A 20242-nucleotide genomic window follows, 5' to 3' on the forward strand; every position below is an offset into this window, starting at 1 on the left:
TTGACGTTTCTCTCCCTCTCTTTCTTTCTCCCTTACCCTCTCTCAAAAAATAAATATTTTTGAAAAATTCAAAGGAAAACAGACCTTTCTTCCTTTAAAAAAGTTAAAATAAAATAAACCTTTTTTTTTTTTAATTTATCTTTAGAGGGGAAGGGAAGGAGAGAGGGAGAGAAACATTAATGTGTGGTTGCCTCTCATATGTCCCCTGCTGGGAACTGGCCTGCAACCCAGGCCTGTGCCCTGACTGGGAATTGAACTGGGATCTTTTGGTTCGCAGTCCCGTGCTCAATCCACTGAGCTACACCAGCCAGGGCAATAAATTAAATCTTTTAAAAAATACTAAAAGCAAATAAGTGACATTAATTTTAATGATATATTTTATTCACCTAATACAGTCCAGATCTTATCACAATATGTAAGCATAAGTAAGCAAAGTAAATGTGATATTTTACATTCCTTTTTTTTTTTTTTAACTAAGTCTTTGAAATCTAGATATGCTCTACACTTACAGCATCTCTTAGTTTGGGAGGTGCTGGTTCTCAACAGCCACAGGTGGCTGGTGGCTGCTGTGTCAAACAGTGGGAAGGGAACAGTGCAGCAGTCACGTGCCCACAGGCCCGAGGCATGCTCGTCCAGGGGACCAGGGGAGCTGATCCTCTGCCCGGGAGAGCTGGGAAGGCTTCCTGGAGGAGGAGGATCAGGATGAAATGATTGATCTCAGGGGCAAACGATGGGTCAGTTTCTCTCCTTGGTGGGGCCCGCTCCCGCTGTCACACTCACTCTCTGAATTGCTCTGCAGGCAGCCGAGGCCGTGGCAGGGGCTACCGAGGCCGAGGAAGCCGAGGAGGTTCTCGAGGCCGTGGCATGGGCCGGGGCAGCCGAGGCAGGGGCAGGGGCTCCATGGGAGACCACCCGGAGGATGAAGATGACTTTTACGATGATGAGATGGATGTAAGGTTTCCTCCCGTCCAGGGGTGGGAGTGGCTGGGGGGCTGCATGAGTTGTTGGGGCAGCCTGTGAGACTTACGGGGAAAGATCTGCATGTTTTAAATGTTCATGTGTGACTTTGGAATTGAGACAAACCTTCGTAGGGTTCAAATTGAAAACATACTGAAGGGCAAGCTGCGCAAATGACGTCATTTTCTCACTGCTGTCCCAGCGACTCAGTGCCCGTCCTTGGAGACAGGGTTCCCGAGTGTGCCCCGAACTACTGTAGGCCTTTTCGGAAGTGGGGGAGGGCTCATTTATTCACGAGCCTGCGCACGCACACCCTCTCCCAGAGGAGAGCTGCCACGCTCTGTGCTCTGCCTGCCGAGGCCTTTCTGTGCCTTGTTACGGCTGCCCGTGGGGCACGGAGGTGCCCTAGCGGAGCGGCCCGGGGTAGTTGTAGTAAAAACTAGGACTACCCACCACTCGGGCTGCGGTGAGGTGAGGAGGGGCACAGGCCGGAGGCTCGGGCTGCTTACCTGGTCTTCTGAGTCTGACGTTGTCCTTGAAACAGAGGCAAAGGGGGCAGAATGCAGTTAGGGACAGTGTTCATTGTTCCCTGCCTGACCTCCCTTCTCCTTTCGGAAATTCCAGTATGGAGACTGTGAGGAGCCCATGGGAGACGATGATTATGACGACTATTCCAAGGAGCTGAACCAGTACCGCCGGTCCAAGGACGGCCGAGGACGAGGTGGGCAGGGGGCCCGGGAGGTGACAAGTTGGTGGGAGTTACTGTGGCAGCTGTCGGAATTGGGTTCTGGGGAGAGTCAGCAGTCGGCACTGTTTCTCTCCTCTGCAGGGCTGAGTCGAGGCCGTGGCCGGGGTTCCCGAGGTCGAGGCAAAGGGATGGGCCGGGGCCGAGGACGAGGCGGCGGCCGAGGCGGGATGAACAAGGGCATGAACGACGACGACGACTTCTACGACGACGACATGGGCGTGAGTCGGCTCTCCGTTCTGATCTGATGCGTTTAGCCGGGCCCCTTCTCGGGTTTCTTTTTTCTCCTTTAATGAGTCGTCCTCTGAGGCCGGCCCTGTCCCCCTGCTCCCAGCAGCTGTTCCCCGCAGGGTTGAGAAGCACTAATCATCCCTCCTGGGGCTCAAGCTGCTGGGGAGACCCTGTATTTAAAGTCATGTCTGTGTAGCCCCTGTAGTCACCAGGATGAGTCCCTAAGATTCGGAGGGTTCGCTGTGACCTGCCCAGGTGGCCCTGGAGTCTCACGGGAGGCGCCTGTGCCCCTGGGAGGTGGACGCGTCCCGCACAGGTGCGCACGGGTCTCCGTTGCCAGCAGCTCCGATGGCCAGGGCTTTTCTTGTCCCGTGCTAGCATTCCCTGTCCTGGGGCAAAGACCCCTTGTGGCCATCCTCGCCAGCCAGCCCCTGCTGCTCCCACTCACTCAGAGATCACCTCCACCTGGCCGGCTGTCCCTCCTTGTCATTCCCTGTTACAGTCACTCTCCATGTTCCTAACAGGACGGCGGTGGAAGCTACCGGAGGAGTGATCATGACAAGCCCCACCAGCAGTCCGATAAGAAAGGCAAAGTCATCTGCAAATACTTCGTGGAGGGGCGGTGCACCTGGGTAAGGGGCCGCAGGACCTGGTGCCTGCAGCGTGGTGGCCGCCTCTGGGGGGGGGGAGGCCACGCTTGCTGGGGGTGTGCTCAGGTTGGGCGGGACGGATCGGCTACCAAGAGGTGCCCGTGGGGCCTGGGAGGCTTGCACACCTTCTCAGAGGGGCTGGGGCCGGAGCAGCATAACATACCTGGAGTCTTCTGGTTTGGGGGGAATCTTTTTGGCCACAGTTTTCAACTAGGGCCTCAAGCCTTGTCATGTTAGGATTGATGTTAATGCAAAATGTAACGTATTCTGATTAGTTATTGAACTTTAATGTTGGAAAAGGAATTATTGAGATGTTTATAGGAAAGGAGGTGTGGGAATCAGGCCAGCCTCGAACTTGACAGCAGAATTTAATGCCCTAAGATGGACCAGTGACCAGAGAATTTCTTAGGAAACAGTGTAACCCAGCGTTAGTTCAGTCGGGTGGCGTTTCATTCCCGTTTAGTGGTGGTGGGCAGGTACTGGGGCACACGCACCCAGGGATTCCCGCACCTCTGTCTGCATCTTAGAAAACTGTGTGTTTCAAGCAAATGTGTGTGTGATATAAAACACTCCTTATTGTACAATTCCTACTATTTTTAGAAACTTATAGTACATGTAAACAAAGAGAAATGAGTAGCCATTCACCTGGGTGCTGTGTTTGAATCGTGTCCAGCTACAGATAATGAAAATGCAGTTCCGTGGGCTTAAACGCACAGTGTTTCTCCCTCAGAACAGAGTCTGGGCCGGTAGGCCGTGTAGGCTCAGGGGCACCCTGGGGGTCCCGCGCTCCTGGGTTCTCTTCTGCCACTTCTAAGCATGTGGCTTTTGTCCTCATGTTTGCACAATGGCTGCCGTTCCTCCAGGCATCACATCTAAGGGCTGAGAGGCAGGGAAATGGGTGGAGGGGATCGAGGCAGTGTCGTCGTCCCTGGGGAGTTTTGCCTGTTCTTATGGCTGGAACTTTCAGGGAAGCTGGGAAATGGAGTATTTTCAGTTGGGCTCATTCTTTCCTGAACAAAACTGGGGTTCTGTTGGGAGGAAGCATGGGACTGGATACTGGCTGCCATGCAGCAAACAGTGAAAATGAAGAGATAAAAGAGAAAGAAGGGTCGGGAAGAGGGAAGAGTTAGGAGGCAGTGAAAGGCAATGGACTGGAGACAGGACTGGGGGTGTGGGGGCGGGCAGCGGCCTGAGGGGGGAGCACACTCGGTCAGAGGGGGAAGTGGTGGGAAACCTGCCCTTTCCGGAGGGAAGCGGGGGACTCGTTGTGTCTTGACAGCGGTGGCAGAGTGGCTCCCCGCACCACAGCCTGACCGCTCCCCTGCTTCTCCTCCAGGGAGACCACTGTAATTTCAGCCACGACATCGAGCTACCAAAGAAGCGAGAGCTGTGCAAGTTTTACATCACCGGGTTCTGTGCCAGAGCGGAGAACTGCCCCTACATGCATGATATCCTTTGGTGCCCACGTCTGCTCCGAGCGAGGGGGCAGAACGCCACCGCTGGGCGGTGATACAGGGGACCTCGCTGCGTTGGCTCTTGTGCTCCCTTCCAGCCCTGGACCAGGGGTTCTGCCCGTCCGCATCTCACTCCACCCTCACATCCATCCTCTGACGGGCCCGCAGTCCGCCCTGCAGATGCGTGAGCCGCGGCACACGTGTTGTCTTCTCTTAATGTACGCCCCTGAGACTGGCTGCACGCTGTTACCTGGTACCTTCCTGAGACCTTTCCAGCGGGTCGCGTGACCTCCAGCCCACTGGTGCACTGCCCTACTCGTGTGCCGTGAGGATTCGGGGGCCGGCGTGGTGGGCGGGGAGCACTGTGTAGTAGCAGTCTTATCATCTCTGGGCTTCAGCTGCCTCATCTCCTAAACTCAGGGGGTGGGCTTCTGCCCTCAGGGTTCCATGAGGCGAAGCATTTGCCTTAACTTGCTGTGAACGTGACTTTCCGTGTAAGCTGTACCACACGACCGGGAACTGCATCAATGGGGACGACTGCATGTTCTCCCACGACCCTCTGACCGAGGAGACCAGAGAGCTCTTGGATAAGGTAAGTCGGGGGTGGCGTCGGCTGTGGTGACTGGAACCGGAAGCTGTGTGCGTCGTCGGCTCGGCTCTGCAGACCGCCAGCCGACCTGTGTGCGGGGCCGGGATTCCCAGTCCCACTGATCTGGAGCTGGGCCGTTTCAAGGAGGCAAGGGGACTGTTCTCACCCGCAGGGCCAGTGGGGTGGTCACGCATGCGTCGTATCTCCAGCCGGTGCAGTTTTCACTGGGGCAGCCGCGTAAAAGGAGTGCTGTCTGGTGTGACTTGTCAGTCCTTCAGAGAGAGCCCCTGGCACATGAGGAGAGGAGGCTTGGGGTGGGCTGCGTGTTAATGGCAAAGTCAAATGGTTGCATCTGAGTTTTAAGGATTCTGTTAACCAGTAAGAAATGTTACAGGGGAACTGGAGGGTCAGGGCTGGTGGGACACTTCGTCGCCAGGTGAGGTGTCAGGGCTTTCAGACACATCAGGTGACATTTGAGGCTCACCCTAGGATCTGGTTTTCTCTCCGAGAGGCTTTAGGACTCTGGGAGCCCCAATGTCCTGGCCTCGGTTTCCTGATGCATCAGGGGAACCTGAGAGAATGTATCCTTTCAAACTGAGGCTCTCCTGCCTTCTAGTTGGCAGATGCTTGGAGGAGTTGGCTATTTTTTAAGAATGGGAGGGTAAAAAATAATTTAAAAGAAAAAAAAATGGAAAGGCTCGAGCCCCGACTAGTGTGGCTCGGTTGGAGCATCGTCTCGTAACTGAGAGGTCATGGGTACGACTCAGGTCAGGGCACCTACGTAGTGCCTAGGCTGGTCTTCGTCCCTGCCCCGGAGTGTTTCGCTCTGCCCTTGATGTTTCTCTCTCAAAGCAATGAAAAAATGTCCTCAGGTGAGGATTAAATAAAAATAAAAAAGAATGGAAAGGATGGAGTTCATCACTCTGATGGACCTACCCACAGGCGACCGCTCTGTTTAAACGGCTGCTGGCACTGCCCGAGGGGTGGGGGGAGCCGTGCACAGGAAGGGCAGGGGGCCATCTGCTTCTCGGGCAGAGGAGGGGGAAGTTGGGGCAGGTTCTCACTTGCCTGGGCCTTTGTGGAGCCCAATACCTGGGACCAGAGTTTTGTGGTCAGTAGATCGCTAACGGCCGTGGGTTTTCTCATGTGGTCAGCAGTGGGCAGAGTCACCGGACTCCTTGCCTCACTAGCTGGACAAACGCTGGCTGAGGCTGCCCCCTGCTGGGGGCTCAGAGTCCACGTTCTAGACCAGCGCTATCCAACTAGAAAGACATTGGAGCCACGGTTTTGTTTTTGTTTTGTGTTTTTAACTCTCCACCTGCTAGGTTTGTGGCACAATTTCAATAAAAAGGTTTTAGTGATGATTGCGCAGCTTATATGCTGTGGACAGAGAAAGGTCAAGAGTGACTGAAGTGGACAGTCTTGTAAATCACAGGCTACCACATATTTAATGGAAAATTTCCTTGTAGCCACATTTAAAAAGATGGAAAGAAACATGCACACTTTAACAATATATTTAGCTCAATATATTCATGTTGAAAATGTCATTGTAGCAAGTAACAAGTGACGGAAAAAAGTAAGATTTGGGGGACAGGTACTATGCCTCCGGAATCTGGCGTCACAGCCACGGTGCAGGTGCCCAGTGGTCACAGAAAGCCGGTGGCCACCACATGGGACAGCACAGCCCTGGGCACCCTGACGAAAACCCAGAGCAAACACAGGAGCGCCTTGCAGCTTCTGCTCACGAACACTGAAAGCGTTGATGTCACCCCTGTATTGGGTCCAGTCTCAGAGGGCTAAAAATGAGCACAGAACCTAGAAAACCGCTCTAGGGTCGAAGGCGTGTGGCCGGAAGGTGAAACTCCCCCTGTGCCTTTGGCGGGGCCTGCACTGACCCCGACAGAGGCACCGCTGCCATCTCCTCCTCCCGATTAGCGGTCCGCTGGGGCCAGGGTCCGCGTGGCCACGCCGCCCAGCCCCGCGCCGTGCTGCCCTGTCCTGAAACGTCCGTGCGCATGTCCTTCCGCTTCATTTCCCCACTCCCCAGCGACCCTCTGTCTGTCCGGACACCTCCTCCTGGCTGTCCGTCCCCTCCAGGCTGGGAGGCCTGCCTGCCCCTGGGCTGGACGCAGACTTTCACATGAGAGCGGTTGGCAGGACCGACGCAGAGCACCCCCACCAGACCGCCCCGTTCACCCCGTCACGTGTTCTCTCTCTGGTCCATATCCTCGGGGGTGTGTGCATTTTCTCGAATCACGTGAACATAGGTTGTGTTCCTTGTGGTTCTCCGCCCTCAAGTCCCTCAGTCACACGTCATCGTTTTGCAGTCAGGTTTCCGAGGTCTAGTTTGTTGCCGGTAGGGTCCCCCTCCCTGCCCACTGGGCATGTGCCTGTTTAAGGCGCAGTTCTGGCACTTTTGCAGACAGTCCTGCGGCCGTTCCGTCACCAGAACTCCTCTGCGCCCCCGATGGTCCACACCGCCCCAGCCCCTGGCAGCCACTGGTCTGTTTCCGTAGCTACAGTTTACCTTTTCAAGAGTGTTGTGTAAGTAAGTTTATATAGTACGTGGCTGTTAGAAACGCGTATGTGTTTTTAGTTAGCTTGTTTGTTTTTAAAACGTGTGTATGTTTTGAAGCTGGCTTCTTTCACTGGGCGTGGTGCGTTGGAGATGCACCCAGCTCGTGGGGAGTGCAGCAGTGCGGGGTACCGTGCGTCCCTGATGGGGGGGGTGCTCCGCTGTGTGGAGGGTGTGAGTCTGTATCCAGCCGTCAGGTGAAGAGCACTTGGTTCGGTCCCAGTTTGGGGAAGAAATCTGGAATCTTTTTTTTTAATCTTTAGAGGGGAAGGGAAGGAGACTAGGAGAGAAACATCAATGTATGGTTGCTTCTCGTGTGTCCCCTGCTGGGAACTGGCCTGCAGCCCAGGTGTGTGCCCTGGCTGGGAATCGAACCGCGATCCTCAGGGAAGAAATTCAGAATCTTTAACCAGCTGGTATGAGCCTGCTTCTTTGGCCTTATTGGCCTTGGCCTGTGTGCCCTGTGCGTCTGTGGGTGTGGCGGATCCGGGACTCCTGGGTCACTCTGTATGAGGCCCGGTGGAGCAGCTGTGGTACCCCCTAGGCCCTGGTTGTCTCACCAGAGGACGGGGTCCTGGGAGCCTGTCCTCACTGCTGGAGAGGCCCCTCCACAACGTCTTTGAGGAAGACACACGGCTGGACTGGGTTCGGCTTTTCTGGTGGGAACGACGTTTTCTCGTGTTTCACACGTGACTCGTGTGTTAGGTGTCAGCATCTGGGCACAGATGCACTTCAGCCCCTGCCTCAGAAGCAGCACTCGAGACCCAGGGGCGGAGCCAGTGAGTGGGTGCAGCAGGGCTGGTCTGTGTCCGAGAGGAGTCCTCATCGGGACGTCGTGGGGCCTGACCGCGGGGTCGGGGAGGCTAAGTCCTGGGATGGGAGGGCCTGTTCTCCAGCCGCCAGCAGGCCGCGTGGCGTGCAAGGTCAGACTCCTACCCAGCGTGGATGGGGACCGAAGCCCTAAGCGCAGGAGGGGTGAGAGGCCAAAGTGCTGGGTGCAGGCAGGCCCCAGGGATGGGCGTTTAGGAGCGGTGCTGCCCTCGCAGAGCTTGTTTTGTGTGGGAGAGTTGCAGGTCCTTCTGCTGACGGGAGACTGGTGCCCCCTATGCACTCAGCGCCGTGCTCCACGCCAGCGAATGGCAGGGAAAAGATCGCCGCGTTGGTCACAGGCGCACCTTGTCCAGGGATGTGGGAGGCTCTCGGGAGGCTGGTGTCAGGGGACCTGGAGGAAGGATGGGTGTCCTGGGGGGTGAAAAGGGGAGAATGGACGGCGCAGTCTCTGCAGGAGCTGGGGAGGTGCAGGGAGCATGGCATGTCTGGGGAGAAGGTCGTTGTCGAGTTTGTTCCTGTTTAGTGAGGTACAGCCGTGCTAAGTTTTGCCTTTCCCCTGAGGGTATTGAGTTGCCTTTGATAGGATCTAGCAGAGCAGGGGCACAGCCATCACTGTGACTGACAGTGGCTCTCCTGGTGTGCGGAGTGGTGAGGAGACCAGACAGGAAGCCCCGGGTGAGACAGCACCCGAGCCAGGCCAGGGCTTGGGTGTGGGGAGGAGGGAGGAGTCAGCTGTACCCCAGGGCCTGGCAGGGGCAGGGACGTGGGGCTTGTGGACGGGGAGCAGCCAGGCAGGGATGGCCCTGCAGCGCAGGCTGGCGTGCGGCCAAGGCCGGAGAGGAGCGCCACACCGCAGAGTCGGCTGGTCACGGCCTTCGCTCCTTGGTACTCTGTGCGCCCACTGCCTGCCCTGCTGCTCTGCCCTGTTTGTGTTCCTCGCTCACTTAGCCACCAAATGTGTGGCAGTGCCTAGTTGCTGCCAGGCACTGTCCTGGGCACTAGGGGCGCAGTGATGAAGAGACAGGATCCGAACTTTGGGCAGGGCCTGCTTGCACACCAGGGTCGGGGCCACAGAGTGACCATGGAGCCCGGGGGCTCCCCCGCAGGTGGGCGTTCAGGGGAGGCTTGCTGAGGAGCTGGTGCTGCGTCAGCACCCAGGGCGTGCTGGGCAGGAAGTAAAGCGTGAGGGAGGCATGTACCAGGCAGGGGGCGCGACCTGAGCAACAGTTGCACACCCAGTAGAGGAACTGAAAGGGGCCGATTTGCTGGGAGGGGGGAGAGTGATGGGAACGTGGGGGCAGTGAGGCGGGGGTTTCCCCACCCCCACAGAAGGCACCACGGCCCTGGGCTCTCTCCTGCACGGCTGGTCCTGGGCGGCGTTTTCCACAGCGCAGCGGGCACCTGTGAAAACGTTCCCAGTCAGCGGGTCCACACAGGCCACTCCTCGAGTGACAGGACGTGAAGGGACAAAAACGTTGTCCACCGATCAGCTTTCCAAGTTTTTCATCCCCTGGAAGCCAGATCCTTCCTGTGCTCCGCTGTCCAGGGTCCAGACAGTGTTGCCGATCATAAGGGGAGAGAGGGAAGCCAAGAACTGCCTGGCACCCGCCAGGAGGTCCCACCTCTGCCACCCGCATGTCCACCTTCCCTGGGTAGACGCACGCTAGAGACTCAGGGCCCAGGAGCTTCCGTTAGGGCCTGGACAAGTGGGCAGCCCCTCCCAGGCATGTGCCCGCGTTCCCGACCCCCAGAAGGGAAGGGGGTGCTCAGCAGAAAGCACATTGTAGAGTTGAGGCACGGGGAGCCCCCTTACTAGTCGGGGAATGCTGAGAACTCTCTGGAAATCATGGCTCCCAGACACCAGGTGAAGGCCAACATTGTGAGGTTTCCCAAGGCCGTGCACAGGATCCCGACTGGTACGACGTTCTGTGCAAACCCAGAGTCTGGAATTGTCCGCGTGCCCCATCTCAGGCTCTGTGCTGGGCACTGGGGCACCTCAGGGCCTAGAACGGCCCTGCCCTCCTGCAGCTACAGCCTTTGGGGGAGCCAGGAATGAGCAGGTGTAGCAGCAGAACACACCATCAGTCAGAGCGTGCGCAGCTCCGCGAGGGGGCTGGCGGTGTTCCCGTGGTGAACGCAGGAGACCCTCTGTGGCGACGGGGCGTCCACAGTTAGGAATGGAGGGAGGAACCCCTGCCTGGGGCGCAGGCTGGGCCCTGCAGGGGGACGGCTTGGCATCGGGCAGACTGACGTGGGGCCGGGTGCTTGGGGTGCAGGAGTCTGGGGTGCCTGGGGAGGAAACGAAGCCACTTGGGTGCTGCATGGCTTCCGAGAACCTGGCCCCATTGGGCCCTGGGGGTCCCCGTGAGGAGTTGGGCTTTGATGGCAAGTGCAGTGAGAGGCCCTTCAAGTCCAAACGGCTGGTGCCGTGCTGGCCCGCTGTGACAGATGGCACGTGCTACAGTGTGGACGAACTTCGAACACATCATTCTGGGCGGCAGAGGCCAGACACGAAAGACCCCACGTTGTAGGGTCTTCTTTCTGTGAAACCTCCAGAATCAGGACATTTCTAGAGACACAGAGCAGATGAGTGGTTTCCAGGGGCTGGAGGGAGGGGGAGTGGGGAGTGACCGCTTACGAGTAGGGGTTTCTTTTGGGGGGTAGAAAGTTCTAGAACTAAAGAGAGGTGGTAGTTGGATCATCTCATGAATATGTTTAATGTCACTGAACTGTACACTTCAAAGTGGTGAAATTGTCGCACCTTTCATGTTACGTGCATTTTGCTACAGGACAGAAATGGGTCCCCCTCCCCGCCCACTACTCACAGCGGATGTGGCAGCGGGGTGGGGTGATGATTTTTGTGACAAAGAGGCTTTGTGGTCATTGGCCCCGTGCTGTGAGGGCTTCGCTCAGGGCCTGGTGAGCTCAGCACACCCAGCTCCTCGCACGGAGGCCTGCCCAGCCCTGCTCCCGTCCCCTCTGACTGCCACTCCCTCTGCCCTTCCCTCCGCAGATGTTGGCTGATGACGCGGAGGCCGGCGCCGAGGACGAGAAGGAAGTCGAGGAACTGAAGAAGCAGGGCATCAACCCCCTGCCCAAGCCACCGCCCGGTGTGGGCCTGCTGCCCACCCCACCCCGGCCCCCCGGCCCTCCGGCCCCGACCTCTCCAAACGGCAGGCCCATGCAGGGCGGCCCCCCGCCCCCGCCCCCACCCCCTCCCCCGCCGCCCGGGCCCCCGCAGATGCCCATGCCAGTGCACGAGCCACTGTCCCCGCAGCAGCTGCAGCAGCAGCAGGACATGTACAACAAGAAGATCCCTTCCTTGTTTGAGATCGTGGTGCGTCCCACGGGGCAGCTGGCCGAGAAGCTGGGTGTGAGGTGAGCACCAGGGTTGTCACTGTGAGCCAGGCGCCCTGCCAGTCCGTGCACAGCCGTTTTCCAAAACATTTGGAGGCCCTGGCAGAGCCCCCCATTGCCCACCACACCGAGGCCTCCATGTCTCCTTGGGGGTGTGGCCCCACCCTTTTTCCACAGCCCCTCTCACAGGCCCTGTTTCCTCCTTCTAGGTTCCCTGGACCCGGAGGACCCCCGGGGCCTATGGGCCCTGGGCCCAATATGGGACCCCCGGGGCCGATGGGGGGTCCGATGCATCCCGACATGCATCCTGACATGCATCCCGACATGCACCCGGACATGCACCCCGACATGCACCCCGACATGCCGATGGGCCCTGGCATGAACCCCGGCCCGCCGATGGGACCTGGCGGCCCCCCAATGATGCCCTATGGCCCCGGAGACTCCCCACATTCTGGAATGATGCCCCCTATCCCACCAGCCCAGAACTTCTATGAAAACTACTACCAGCAGCAGGAAGGCATGGAGATGGACCCGGGACTCATGGGGGATGCAGGTACGCAGGCCCCGTGGGTGGGCGGGGCCGCTGGGCACGCACCGTGCAGCGCGGGGAGGGCTCCTCACCCAGCGTGTGGGAGCACGGCTCCACTCCATCTCTGTCCCGTGAGTGGCTGAATGTTGTTCGTGGCAGAGTCACTACCCTGTTGAGGCCAGGAGGACTAGTACGATCATCGTCACCATAATTCTGGTTTCTCAGACATCTTGCCTGTTGCCCTGGCATTGGGGGTGCGGGAGCTCAGAGGGGCAGGTGCGGGCCGGTGCTGGGCTGAGAGGTTGAAATGACCTCATCAGAGCAGCTTCCTTCCAAGTAATCCTTGGTTTGGGGCTGCCGGTGGCAGCTTTGTGGTTCTGCTAGTCCTCTTCTCACGTCTGACCATCTTCCTTCCTCCTCTCCTTTTTCCTTTCTCACTAAAATAAGAACCGGCGTCAGTAACGATGATGCTGCGGCCCTAGGAGGTAGCACACAGCCTGCGGGAAGGGTGGGGTGTGCCCGGGGCCTCCCGGCTTACTCCGGCCCCGGTGCCAGAGCCGGTGAGCCGCCACAGCCCTGGCCTCAGGGGCATCTGAGTGGGTGGAGCAGTGAAGCTCTGGCCATCGCTGGGAGGGACCGAGGGCGCTGAGGGAGAGTGAGGATGGAGGCCGCAGGCGGGCCTGGCTCTGGCGGGGCCAGTGGGCAGAGGCCCCTGAGAGGGGACTGGGGGTGAGTGGGATGTGAGGGGCTGGAGGCACAGTGGGGCGGAGGCCCGGGCAGTCGGCTTGTTTGAGAAAAGCAAAGGCAGCAGGTGCCTTGGAGTTGGAGGAATAGAAAAAAGTCCCAGTGAGAGGGGGTCTCTGTCCTCGTGGTGAGGTGGCCCATTGGAAGGCAGACAGGTGGCAGCGGAGGGTGGTGAGGTGGGAGTGGGACCAGGGGAGCTCCGGGCTGCTGTGGGCATCCTGGCTGAGGCGCGGTGGGTGGCAGCCAGGGGGTGGCAGGAGAGAAGCAGAGCTGGCTCCTTGGTTTGGAGATGGTGCCACGGGCCCAGCGTGACTCCCCGTGTGTGCATTACATGGCAGGCAGGCGTGGCGGGGGCGCTGGCTGTGAGCACAGTCACCCCACGGGCACCGGTGCTGTCCCTGGCCAGGAAGTCCAGCAGGAGGGAGCCCAGCGGGTGGGGGCCGCACCAGTGCTTTGGCCACAGGAAGCGTGAGGTGCCCTGTGACAGCGTGTGGACCTGTTGTGGGGATTGGAGCCAAGCAGGCCGGCGGTCAGTGAGCATCTCTGGCATCTGGCTGGTGTTTGAAGCCGAGAGAGCAGGTGTTTGGGGCGCAGAGCAGGGGCTTTAGAGAGACAGTGACAAGTTCTGAGTGAGAAAAGGGGGGGAGGCTCCCGCAATCCCACCCACCTGTGACGACGTCTGTGAGACGTGCCCACCACAGGGCTGGGTGCAGAAGGAGGGCAAGTCTGGGCCTAGAGTCATTCGCTCACGCTCCTACCTCGGGAACCTGCCCTTGGAGCGTGCAGCCCAGTGGTCTGCAGTGACACAGGTCCTCCGGTGACGTCTCACTCGACGCCACTCTGTGGTGATGCTCCTGAGGTGCTCTGGAAACTTAGCTTCTGTCTGCATCGTTAGCCTCCGGTAACACTGGTTTGGTTGTGTTCTGCTTAAAGTCGCAGAAGTTGTCCAGGATGTCATGTGAGGCATGGCCACGTTCGCAGGTGCACTGCCACCGAGTTGCTCTTGAGGGAAAGTTTCGTGCAGGGGGCAGGGGACCTGTCCCCCGAGTGTCCCAGCCCTGAGCCAGGGTGTGGACTAGACCAGGCTTTTACCCGTCAAGGCCACGAGCTGCACAGTTCAAGGGCTAGAAGAGCGTGACCTTTCACTGTCAGCTTTATGCCTTGTATGTGAAACATTTACCCACTTAACAATTGGAATCCCAGGCACTTAATTTAAATTACATCACAGGCTCCCCGTCGAGGTAGCACTGGCCACGCTGCAGCTGTGCACTGGGCCCAGGAGGACAGTGGCGGCCGTGTGGCACATCTCGTCCTTGCAGAGCGTGCCGCAGGGCAGCACCGACCGGCATGTTCCCACACCCACGCGCACGCACGGTCTCCAGGTCCCCTGTCCCCATCCGGCAGTCTCTCGACCCCTCCCCACGTACGGCGGGTCAGACACCCAGAGGGCAGGAGCAGAAGGAACCGCCACGAGCTTCTTGGTCGACAGCGTAGTGGCTCTGTGGTGTATCCCTTCTTTCCTTACGGCCTGACTCCCCCGGTTAACTCCCAGGGCCTAAAATTACGTGGTGCAGTGTTTGTCTTCATTATTACAAACTGTAAAACTGGTGCTCGTGGCAAATGATTCAAACAGGTCAGAGTGTGTGGAGTAGAAGTGAAAAGATCTCTCTGTCCCTCTGTCCCAAGTCTCATTCCCAAAGGGACTGTTTTCTGTCTGTTTTTCCAAAGCCTCCTTTTTGCATTTTACAAACATCCGTTTGGTGTCCCGCCCTGTTTCCATGTCATGGCATTTGCCCGTGTCACTAAACCTCACTGTGAACCCCATTCTCATCCCAGCCGCGCCTTGGTTAGCCGCTCTGTCCCCCGCTGCGGGGCTTTCCCTGGGGACGCCCAGGAGGGCAGGAAGGGGCGGGCTGCGCATCCTCACGCATCGCCATCGCCATCCCACGGGGCGGCTCTCTGCTCAGGGGCCTGGGCGGGTTGGAGCTGGCACCTCGGCCCTCCCCGACACGAACCCTCGGTTCTTCCCTGCCACAGAGGACTACGGGCACTACGAAGAGCTGCCGGGGGAGCCTGGGGAGCACCTCTTCCCCGAGCACCCTCTGGAGCCCGACAGCTTCTCTGAGGGAGGGCCCCCAGGCCGGCCGAAGCCGGGCGCCGGTGTCCCCGACTTCCTGCCCTCAGCCCAGAGGGCCCTGTACCTGAGGATCCGGCAGAAGCAGCAGGAGGAGGAGGAGAGAGCGAGGAGGCTGGCTGAGAGCAGCAAGCAGGACCGGGAGAGTGAGGAAGGCATGTGTCCTCCCCCGGGGCCGGGCTGTCCCCGACGGCGCAGCCCCTCCCGGGCCGCCGTGCAGGGGAGCGGAGGGGAGCGTCCAGATCGGACTCTGTGCCAGCACGGAGCCTGCGGCCAGGGAGGGCCCCCGCCTCGGGCTGTGAAGTCAGGCTGGGGCTCCGCGTGTCCTGAGAAAACGAAGTCAGGGCTGCCCTTCTGGGCCTTGGGGGTCAGGAGAAACCCTGGCCCCGTGGAGGAGGGGCGGGCCAGTCCCTGGAGGTTGGTGGTAGGTGTTGACGTGACCAGGAACGATCAGGGTCGCACACAGCTGCTGAGTGGCGTGGGGCTGTGTGGTGGCTTGGTGGCATCCACCGGGGTGAGGTGGGGCAGACAAATTGTGTTCACAACCTGAAGCCAGAGGCCACGGTGGCCATGACAAGAGCCCAGGAGTAAGTGGGGACAGTGGGATGAGGGGCCAACTGCCTCTCCTGGTGGCTCTGGTTTTATCTGCCTAGGAGGTTGGACTTTGCTAGTTCCTGGTCTGCCCGCCCAGCCCTGCCTCTTAGCTGGTGATCACCCTTCCCCAGAAAGCAGGTGGCGTGTTGGGGGCCTGGGGGCGAGTGTCTGCGGGCCCCAAGCACAGCGAGAGCCCAGTCAGTGGCAGCTGCTCACAGGCCGCCACGCCGGGGCCCGAGGCTGCCCCAGAGTGAGGAGGTGGCAGTGGGCCCTAGGCCTGGAGTCAGCTCAGTCCTGCTCTGCCCCCGTCTCAGGGCGCCGTTCATGCCTGTTTTCTCATCTGTCAAATGGGCCTGATAATAACACTGCCTCCAGGTGGTTGTGAGGGTTGATGAGGCAAAGCGCTTAGAACAGTGCGGACACACGGGGGAGGGTCCAGGGACGGAGCCTGTGAGCCAGGGACCTGCCAGGTCGGTGCCCGGCCCGCCCAAGTGCACCGGCCGTGTGCGCAGGCAGCCCAGGGGGACGGGCGCTTCAGGGAGGGGAAGGGAGGCTCCGAGTGGGGAGGGGCAGAGGAGGGTGGGCCCGGGTGGGCTGCGGTGGGGTGTGGGGTCCCAGGGCGCTGGTGCTGTGCTGGCGGTGGTGGCCGCTCACCCTCCCTGCTCCTCTGCTCTTTCTCAGGTGACACTGGAAACTGGTACTCAAGTGACGAGGACGAGGGTGGGAGCAGCGTCACCTCTATCCTTAAGACTCTGAGACAGCAGACATCCAGCCGACCCCAGGCTTCCGTCGGGGAGCTGGGCGGCGGTGGGCTGGGGGATCCTCGCCTGCAGAAGGGACACCCCACGGGAGGCCGGCTGGCCGACCCCCGCCTCAGCCGGGACCCCAGGCTCACCCGCCATGCGGAGGCTTCCAGCGGCTCGGGCCCAGGCGACACGGGGCCCTCCGACCCTCGGCTGGCTCGCTCCCTGCCTGCCCCCAAGCCCGAAGGCGGCCTTCACTCCAGTCCTGCAGGCCCCAGCGGCTCCAAGGGGTCTGGACCACCCCTTGCAGAAGAAGAGGAAGGGGAGCGGGCCCTGCGGGAGAAGGCCGTGAACATTCCCCTGGACCCCCTCCCGGGGCACCCGCTGCGGGACCCCAGGTCGCAGCTGCAGCAGTTCAGCCACATCAAGAAGGATGTGACCCTGAGCAAGCCGAGCTTCGCCCGCACCGTGCTCTGGAACCCGGAGGACCTGATCCCCCTGCCCATCCCCAAGCAGGACGTGCCCCCCGTCCCCGCAGCCCTGCAGTCCATGCCTGCGCTGGACCCCAGGCTGCATCGGGCCGCCACCGCGGGTGCCCCCAACGCCCGGCAGCGCCCGGGCACCTCCACGGACCCCGGCTCGTCCGGCTCCGGCCTGCCCGACTTCGAGCTCCTCTCTCGCATCCTCAAGACTGTCAATGCTGTAGGCCCCTCCACCACCCCCGGCCCCAGCGACAAGCCCAGTGACCCCCGGGTACGGAAGGCCCCCACCGACCCTCGGTTGCAGAAAACGGCAGACTCTGCTGCCTCCGCCCGTGCTGCCAAGCCCAGCCCTGCCGAAGCTCCCTCTCCAGCCGCCAGCCCCAGTGGGGAGTCCTCTCCCCCGGCCACTGCTCCCTATGACCCCCGGGTGCTCGCGGCCGGTGGGCTGGGCCAGGGCAGCGGGAGCGGGCAGAGCAGCGTGCTGAGCGGCATCAGCCTCTACGACCCCAGGACTCCCAACGCGGGTGGTAAAGCCGCAGAGCCAGCCGTTGACGTGGGTGCCCAGCCAAAGGGTCCCGAGGGCAACGGCAAGAGCTCCGCCGCCAAGGCCAAGGAGCCCCCGTTTGTCCGAAAGTCTGCCCTGGAGCAGCCGGAGCCAGGGAAGTCTGGGGCGGATGGGGGCGCGGCCACGGCCACAGACAGATACAACAGCTACAACAGGCCCCGGCCCAAGGCTGCTGCAGCCCCAGCCGCTGCCACGGGCGCCGCGCCCCCGGAGGGCACCCCGCCTCAGCCCGGGGTGCACAACCTGCCGGTGCCCACCCTCTTCGGGACTGTGAAGCAAGCGCCAAAGGCGGGCTCTGGGAGCCCGTTCGCTGGCAACAGCCCGGCCCGTGAGGGCGAGCAGGACGCAGGGTCCCTGAAAGATGTTTTTAAAGGTTTTGACCCCACTGCCTCCCCCTTCTGCCAGTAGTGTTACGCTGGGGCGGAGCGGCCCCTGCACCCCACCCTTCCCAGGTGATATTTAAGTGCAGCAGCCAGAGTCGGGACCCTGGGGGGAGGGGTCTGGGTGTTCTTTCTTTACTTTCTTCCTCTCTTTCTTTTCTCTCTCTCTGGTAATACTTTCTTTTTAAAACAGATAAATTGTATATAACTCCCTTCAGTTCTGGTCAGTGCTGCCGGGAGCACCTGCTTGTGCGTGGGAACAGTGGCGTGTGCCCAGCCGGCACTCCGGCCCGATTTTTCAGGGACTCCTTGAAAACGGGGGTTCCGGCGGGTTTCCTGGGCACAGCTTGGCCCCTCCGCCTGTGCCCCCCCAGGATAAAGGGAACAGAGCAGGTGCTGTGCAGGCCCTGGGCTCTGTACACCCACGTTGCAGGACCCGCTGTGGGGGTAGGGGGTGAACAAATGTCCAAGAAAAAGGACAGAGCCCTGGGGACCTGCCGGGGCTGGGAGAGACGAGCCCTTTCCTGCTGCCGTCTCACATGGATTCACACATGGTCCTCGAGCCACCGTCCGGAGTCCACCGTTGCCCCTGCCCCTGCACCTGGGCCCTGGACAGAAGACTCCAGGGTGAGAGATGGGTCTGGAGGAACCAGGGCGGGTGGGGGGCGGGCCCCTGAGCTGCACCCCGGAGGCACGGTCCGCAGACGACCTGTTTTCCGTCAGTATTAGCTCCTGTCCTGTCGCAGCCGCCCCCGCCTCCCCTTGGGCTGGGGCTGTCCTGGTCCTCAGGCGCTGGAGTGCCCGGTGTGCTGGCCCTGGCGCCTCTGGGGACCACTCGAGGATCCGTGGTGTGGCTGCCCCCAGGCCCCCCCACAGGAGCCCCAGCGGGTTCTTGGCCAAGTGTCGTGCCCTCCGCTGTTTCCACCCGCCCGAGCCGTGTCTTCAGGGCCCCTGGGGCTCGAGGTGTTTGGCTCTGAACTCACAGGTTCGGAGATGTGTCGGGTTGCTGGATTTGTGGGTGCTTCCGTAGGAAGGGCTGAGGGAGGGGCTGGAGAGTGCCCCTGGCTGGGCGGGACTGCTGGGTCCTCTCTAGGAGAGGCCAGGATCCCTGCAGGGGGGGTGGGGCCAGAAGCCTGTGTCCTGCCCCCCTCACCCACTTCCCCGGGTCGCACTCGGGTCCAGCCCTGTCCCCCGAGCTCCAGAGGAGGCCCGCCCTCCAGACGTGGCCTGGGGGGTCCTTCCCGCCTGCGTGTCGGTCCTCGTCAGCCTTTTCTGCCCATCACCTTGTCCGGCCACCGCAGCCACCTCGCTTAAGTCTCTCCTTTGCCAGGGGTGAGGAGGCCTGGTGACCCAGCCAGAGGGTCTGTCTCCCGGCGCCCTGGTGTGGGAGGTGAACGAGGCTGCAGTACCAAACCCCTCGCTCCGAAACGAATGGTTGCGTTTGGGGCCAGAGGCGAGGGCGGGAGAGGCAGGCCCACGGGGTCAGTGCGTGAGGGTCGGGTTGGTTTGGTTTGTCTGTGTCTTTTCTGTCTTGTTTTTTTTAAACATGAGATTTTTCTTCAGCCACCGGTGTTGGCCCCCAGCAGGGGCCGCAGCGCTCGGCGCCTGTACGGCAGGTGAGAACGTACAGTGTGGCGGCGGTGGTCTTGTTCTTCTCCGGAGAAATTTCTTTTGTAAAAGCAAATTAAATACCTTTTTTAAGTGGAAACTTGTGGATGAAATAGAACCTGGAGCCTTCTTTGATATTCAGCCTAAGAACCTCACGGGACTATGAATTCACCCCAGATCTTCGTTTGCCACCAGGCCGAGCTTTTAAAGAAAAATTGTGATCTAACCAGGATTGTAACAAAAATGTAAATACTATTTCAGAGTTGAAAGTTGATGGTGCAAATATGTATATAACGTACTGTATTTTTACAACGACGTCGCATGCCTCCACTCCGCCCCTTTGTACTCCGTCTGTCTTCCAGAAGCGCCGCCCGCCCTCTCTCCTGTGCTCTCTTAACCCAATAATTGTATTACTGCCATTAAAGGGTGCAGTTATTTTAAAAAGCCTGTGGTTCCGGTGTCTCTCTGGTTCCTGCCCCCCGAACCTCGGGATGGGCAGGAAGGGTGGGAGACGGCCATGCGCGTCCACCGCAAGGCCACGTCCGTCCTCAGTGGCCTCAGTCTCCACAGAGAGACAGCGGGGCCCACCTGGCAGGGCCCAGGACAGCTGGCTGCGGTACTGAGTGTCCGTGTCCCTGAGAAGTCAGAGTGTGGCCCCGGCCACGGGGCGTGGCTGGCTGGGGTGTCATCCCGACACCAAGGTTGTGGGTGTGGGCCCCGGTCAGGGCACACACAAGAATCATCGACCAATGAATTTATTAAAAAGGGGAACAAATCGATGTTTCCCTCTCAAGCTCTTTAAAATTTTAAAAGATCCAGCCCTTGCTGGTGTGGCTCAGTGGATTGAACGTGGACCTGCAAAGCAGATCGCTGTTCAATTCCCAGTCAGGACACATGCCTGGGTTGCAGGCCAGTTCCCAGCAGGGGATTCACGAGAGGCAACCACACACTGATATTTCTCTCCTTCTCTCCTTCCCTTCCCCTTTAAAGGTAAATAAATTTAAATTTTTTTCAAAGATCCATACACTGAAACCCGTTCCCCAGTGAGATGGTATCGGGCTGGTTGGTCAGGAG

At 59.9% G+C, this 20242-nt stretch overlaps 1 protein-coding gene across 1 annotated transcript in view; it reads left to right on the forward strand.

Moving 5' to 3' along the window:
• Positions 1-19606, forward strand: part of ZC3H4 (zinc finger CCCH-type containing 4) — a 39162-nt gene extending 19556 nt beyond the window's left edge. Inside the window, exons 6-15 of the mRNA XM_053668352.1 lie at positions 800-951; positions 1582-1678; positions 1787-1923; positions 2458-2565; positions 3920-4031; positions 4520-4629; positions 11046-11410; positions 11599-11942; positions 14700-14951; positions 16072-19606. Of these exons, the coding sequence (XP_053524327.1) occupies positions 800-951; positions 1582-1678; positions 1787-1923; positions 2458-2565; positions 3920-4031; positions 4520-4629; positions 11046-11410; positions 11599-11942; positions 14700-14951; positions 16072-17588 (3194 nt within the window). The 3' untranslated portion in view covers positions 17589-19606. The remainder of the gene's footprint in view (positions 1-799; positions 952-1581; positions 1679-1786; positions 1924-2457; positions 2566-3919; positions 4032-4519; positions 4630-11045; positions 11411-11598; positions 11943-14699; positions 14952-16071) is intronic.
• The last annotated feature ends 636 nt before the right edge of the window (positions 19607-20242 follow it).

Source organism: Artibeus jamaicensis, unplaced genomic scaffold (assembly GCF_021234435.1).
Source record: "Artibeus jamaicensis isolate MK-2021 breed Jamaican fruit bat unplaced genomic scaffold, CSHL_Jam_final contig_1526, whole genome shotgun sequence".
Taxonomy (NCBI): Eukaryota; Metazoa; Chordata; class Mammalia; order Chiroptera; family Phyllostomidae; genus Artibeus; species Artibeus jamaicensis.